This window comes from Dendrobium catenatum, unplaced genomic scaffold, assembly GCF_001605985.2.
Source record: "Dendrobium catenatum unplaced genomic scaffold, ASM160598v2 original_scaffold_37015, whole genome shotgun sequence".
NCBI lineage: Eukaryota > Viridiplantae > Streptophyta > Magnoliopsida > Asparagales > Orchidaceae > Dendrobium > Dendrobium catenatum.
In genome coordinates, this window is record NW_021355473.1 from 1 (window position 1) to 1,246 (window position 1,246).

At 54.3% G+C, this 1,246-nt stretch overlaps 1 protein-coding gene across 1 annotated transcript; it reads left to right on the forward strand.

Annotated features, from left to right (window-relative positions):
• Window positions 1-8: 8 nt before the first annotated feature.
• LOC110098391 (protein NRT1/ PTR FAMILY 3.1-like) lies at window positions 9-1,189 on the forward strand (the record flags this gene model as incomplete). Its single annotated transcript, XM_020825213.2, has 2 exons — window positions 9-241; window positions 322-1,189. Coding segments are annotated over 2 exons (1,101 nt in total), but the record flags the coding sequence as incomplete, so codon positions are not given.
• Between the last annotated feature and the right edge of the window lie 57 nt (window positions 1,190-1,246).

Sequence of the window (1,246 nt, forward strand, 5' to 3'; positions counted from 1 at the left end):
GTTTCGGGATCCCGACCATCGCCATGTTCATCTCTGTTATCGTTTTTGTGTTTGGGTACCCGCTTTACATCAGGAAGAAGCCTGGAGGTAGTCCGTTGATCAGAATGGCCCAGGTGGTGGTGGCGGCCGTGAAAAAGAGGAAGCTTGATGGACCTGCCGATGTCAGGCTTCTGTATCAGGATCAGGAGCTTGATGCTGATATAACCACCGCCGGCCGTCTCTCGCATACCAAGCAGTTCAAGTAAGTGTTAGGCGATCGTCGCCGACGGCGAAAACTTTTTATTTGTTATTATTTTTGAATTACTAAATCAGCGGCTGCAGATTCTTGAACCGGGCGGCGATTGTCACCGACGGCGACAAAACCGACACCGGCCGGTTGAGACCATGGCGGCTATCAACCGTCCACCGCATCGAAGAGCTGAAATCGTTCATTCGCATCCTCCCCATCTGGTCCGTCGGGATCCTCCTCGTCCCCTCTGCGGCCAACAACTTTACCTTGGGCATCATCCAAGCCAAGACCATGAACCGTCACCTCGCCGGAGACTTCCACATCCCTCCGGCCACCCTCTTGATCTTCTCCGCCATCTCCATGCTCCTCACTCTCACCATCTACGACCGCCTCATCGTTCCCCTTGCCCGCCGCCTCACTAACCACCCCGACGGCATCTCCCACCTCCGCCGCATTGGCATCGGCCTCGCCATCTCCATCCTCTCCAACGTCGCCTCCGCGCTCGTCGAGAACCGTCGCCGCCGGGCCGTCCACAAAATTAGTGTTTTCTGGCTGGTGCCGCAGTACGCGGTACATGGTGTGGCGGAGGGTTTGGCGTCGGTTGGTCTGATGGAGTTTCTTTACGACCAATCGCCGGAGAGCATGAGGAGCATATCGGCGGCGCTTTACTGGCTGTCAATATCGTTGGGGCACTACGGTAGTACGATGCTGGTGACGATGGTGAACGATTTCACTAAGAAGACGAAGCAGGGGAGTTGGTTACAGAACAATATCGATAAAGGGAGGCTTGATTATTTCTACTGGTTGGTGGCCGGGCTCCAAGTCTTCAACTTTGGATATTATCTTGTCTGTGCGAGGTTTTATGTGTTTAAGAGGTTAGAGATCGCCGGAGATCCGAATCCGTCGGAGGATGCGGAGGAGAAGGGTGGTGGTGAAGTTGAGCCAGCAGTGGCAGCTTAGGCTTAGAGCGTGCTGAAACCAGATTTTCATCAGTTGGAAATGTTATGGACTTTGGCA